The 3,613-nt window shown below is 29.8% G+C and overlaps 1 protein-coding gene across 1 annotated transcript; it reads right to left on the reverse strand.

Moving 5' to 3' along the window:
• Positions 1-247: 247 nt before the first annotated feature.
• LOC125065024 (THO complex subunit 6) lies at positions 248-3,318 on the reverse strand. The gene is made up of 4 exons (XM_047672448.1): positions 3,084-3,318; positions 2,614-3,003; positions 1,819-1,981; positions 248-589 (listed from the first exon to the last, which is right to left on the reverse strand). The coding sequence occupies exons 1-4, from the start codon at positions 3,185-3,187 to the stop codon at positions 269-271; spliced, it is 978 nt and encodes a 325-aa protein (XP_047528404.1). The 5' UTR covers positions 3,188-3,318; the 3' UTR covers positions 248-268.
• Positions 3,319-3,613: the final 295 nt, after the last annotated feature.

A 3,613-nucleotide genomic window follows, 5' to 3' on the forward strand; every position in this document is an offset into this window, starting at 1 on the left:
GTTTTTCTAATTAATTTAATGACTATTAATCGTGGCTCTAGTTATTGCACTAAATTTATAAAGGAAAATGAACAATTATTGACTAACTTTTATATATTGTTGCATTTACTAAATGTGTAAGGTCCGTAAGGTTACTTGTTGAAATAAACTAAATTTGTTAAAAATTTTATTGATTCATTATTTATGTTTAATCCGTATTCTGCAGTCAATTAAAAAAACCTTTTTTAAATAAAACAACATATTCTTTGGAAAAAAAAACGTTTAATGATTATCTAAAATGCAAAACTTGGTCTCTATAATTAAATGATGTACAGATGTCTATCTCGGGGCTGGATCCAGCTATTGCCAAAACTTTTTGAGGGCTAGTCCTGTAAACGGCTGAATATACAGTGGTCGCTGATACTGGCAGCTCAACTCTCACATCACCAGAATAGCTTAGTTGGTATAAATGCTTGGCTACGCCACCAGCGAATACACAGTCATCTTGAAAGAATGACACATGGATCCCATGGTCTGGTATATCAAACACTGTCACAGCGTCAAGTGATCGTAAATGCCACAGAGATAGTCTTGGTCCTCCACCGCATACCTAAAATATATAGAAAGGAGTAATTTAATTCCGAGATAATTTATGAATTTGTTAACAATCTTTGTAAATTTATAAATAAAGGTCTAACCCTGTAATTATTAACAGAAATGTAATGCAATTATAATAGCAACACTGACCAAAAATGTGACCCGTCTGCACATACAAGAATTATATTTATTGCAATAAATTTACGTGCCTTAGAAAATATAGAATCAGAATACTTTCTGATGGTATGTGACATTAAATTTAATTTAAAATGATGCAATTAATGTATTGTATATTTGCAATACTTTGCTGCAGAAAATGTTTTTTCTTTTTATAATCACTGAGGCTAAAATAATTGCTAAGGTGCTACATGTACAGACTGGCAGAAATACGCGTAGTACCTATACTTGTCTAGCATTTGAAACGGAACCGATTTAGCATGATCAACTAAGAACCTAGACTAGACGTGGTATATAATACTAGATTATAATATATATTATCAAAAACAATAAATATTATTCCTAAGGACCTTTCTAAATGATAAAATAAAAATGTTCCTAAGGACCTTTCTAAATGATAAAATAAAAAAAGAAACATTAAACTTAAAGGTTATCGCATTATTGCCTCGTCTTTAAAATTCAGTTAACTATAATATATACCAGTTAACATGATTCAACTTTACTCAAAGCTCAGCAAGGAGGTTCGACCTGTCTTATTAAGGATCTACGGTTACAATTGCTTACAACTGGTTATAGGTAGGGCCAAACAATTTTTGGTTTAGCCAAAGTGTGATTATTTGTCGGACATTAATTATTATTACTAATAATATTTCACAACTGAGATATGTAATAGGCTATTTGACAATGCGAAAAATAAAGTGTCAATTTTAATATTATGAGTTTAAAAATGGTTATTTATCAACTAAAGTTGAAAATAATAATAAATTTATTCAAAAATCCATGAATGATGATGTCACTTGCATATTAACCTCGTTTGCCTACTGTATGTATTCAGGTAAGTGACGTCTCCCATCCCTTTGCAGCACCATATCGTCAAAGTAGCGTTTTCACATGCTATTTATAAATGGAATTTTTAATATGATATTTTTCAGGAAATATGTACGAGAATTAAAAAACACAACTTTTATTGGGTTCCTTAACCTCTACTAAATAATAAAAAAATAAAATGCATTTTAAAAACCAGTCAAATAGCCTATTGTATACACAACATATATATTGACTTACAATCCAATCATCACCTAGTGCTGCCGCACCAACCCACTTGCCTATATCTGGTCTGGCAATTTTACTGTTGGTGTGTGGTTCAATTTTGTTACAGGACTTCTTTACTCTTAGGTCCCATAGCAACACTAAGCCATCTTCACCGGCTGAGATTAACTGCTGACCACTAAAACATTACACATCAACTTTTTAATAAAATTATGTATTGCCTTACTTTTATCTCTATTAATAAATGATACAATTGCAAAGACCACTAAACCAATTTACTTAAAATTTATACTTAAAGAGGCAGCAGATTTTGGAGAAGGTCTATTTATATGAGAAGTTTTACTTCACAGATTTAATTGCTTTAAATTTAGACAAGCATGAGTTTAGTATTGTTGTACACAAAATGTATACAGCCTATTCCAATAGAAGTAGAAAAAAAGATAAACAAACCATAGATTAACATATTTCATGCGATTTGCTACTAACCAGCCGTATTGTGCAATACTACGAGTTTATGTTTAATATATCATTATTTACAACTCAACACTGTTTTTTTGCAAATCCATTGTGAAGATCATAGATTAAGCTGAGATAGTGTCAATTTGCTGTCAAAGGTTGTTTACTTGGATTAGTTCCAATTTACTATAGGCCCAGGGGACATCACATCTTACACATATCTATGGGCAGTGGTGACAACTTACCATCAATTGGCCTATTTACCAGTCTGCCTACCTATATGAATTAAATATTTATATAAATCAGAACAAATAAATACTCATTTTTAATTAAAATAAATAAACCAATACTTACTTGCTATGTAAGCAATGCACAAAATCAGAATGCCCTTCATATGTAGACACTAAACTACCATCTTCAAGATTATATGCATAAATCTTATTATCACCACAACCTGCATACAATTTTCCCTCGTCTTCTTTATACCATAAACAATTTATATCGCATTTTTCAATCAAAGACTGTGGTTGTATCTTTATGTTCCACGAAGGCTTAGTTAATTTTGAACTTAGAATAGCCTTCCAATCCCAACCTGATATCTCATTGACTGTACCAGCAATTAAAAATTTATCTGTAGTAACTAGACTGCATATCTGACTTTCAGACTCCAGTAAATGAATGTGTTTTGGCTTGTTATAATCTGATGTAATTTGTTCTACCACAGGGTTGAAAATATTGTCCAGACTGCAAGATAAAGAATAAATTATATTAATATGAAAAATAAGACGTTCCAATTTTTGACATTAAAAACAAATGTAACTTACTCAAAAACAGCTAGTTGACCGTATATATTACCGGCTACTAAATATTTTCCGCACGGTGAATATGTTTGGCTAAGTATTGTATTATACAACATTTTGTCTAACATTTTGAATCAAAATATATACTTTGAGTCGTTATGAAAGTTATAAATACTATATTCTATACACTATTTTAACGCTACGGTTAAAATTTCAAGATTATAATTATTGACAGGACACAAACACAAACATAACCTTTACAAATATTTTGACAAATTTAAAATTAACAGACCACAGAATAAGGGATCTAATTTAAGCTAATGATATGTTGCCAATTACAAAATATAAGCAAATGTTGAAAAACTTTGTTGTGGATTCTACATCTGTTTGAAATATAATAAATGATTTAATTATTACTCTTTTTATAATATAAATTATTTTTATTATAATTTTACCAAATTCTATATTTTTATTTACTTTGTAATAATTTCCAAACGCAATTTATTAAATGTATAGACAATCTACCCAGTTATCCATAAACAATAAAAATTAAA

This window comes from Vanessa atalanta, chromosome 6, assembly GCF_905147765.1.
Source record: "Vanessa atalanta chromosome 6, ilVanAtal1.2, whole genome shotgun sequence".
NCBI classification, from domain to species: Eukaryota; Metazoa; Arthropoda; class Insecta; order Lepidoptera; family Nymphalidae; genus Vanessa; species Vanessa atalanta.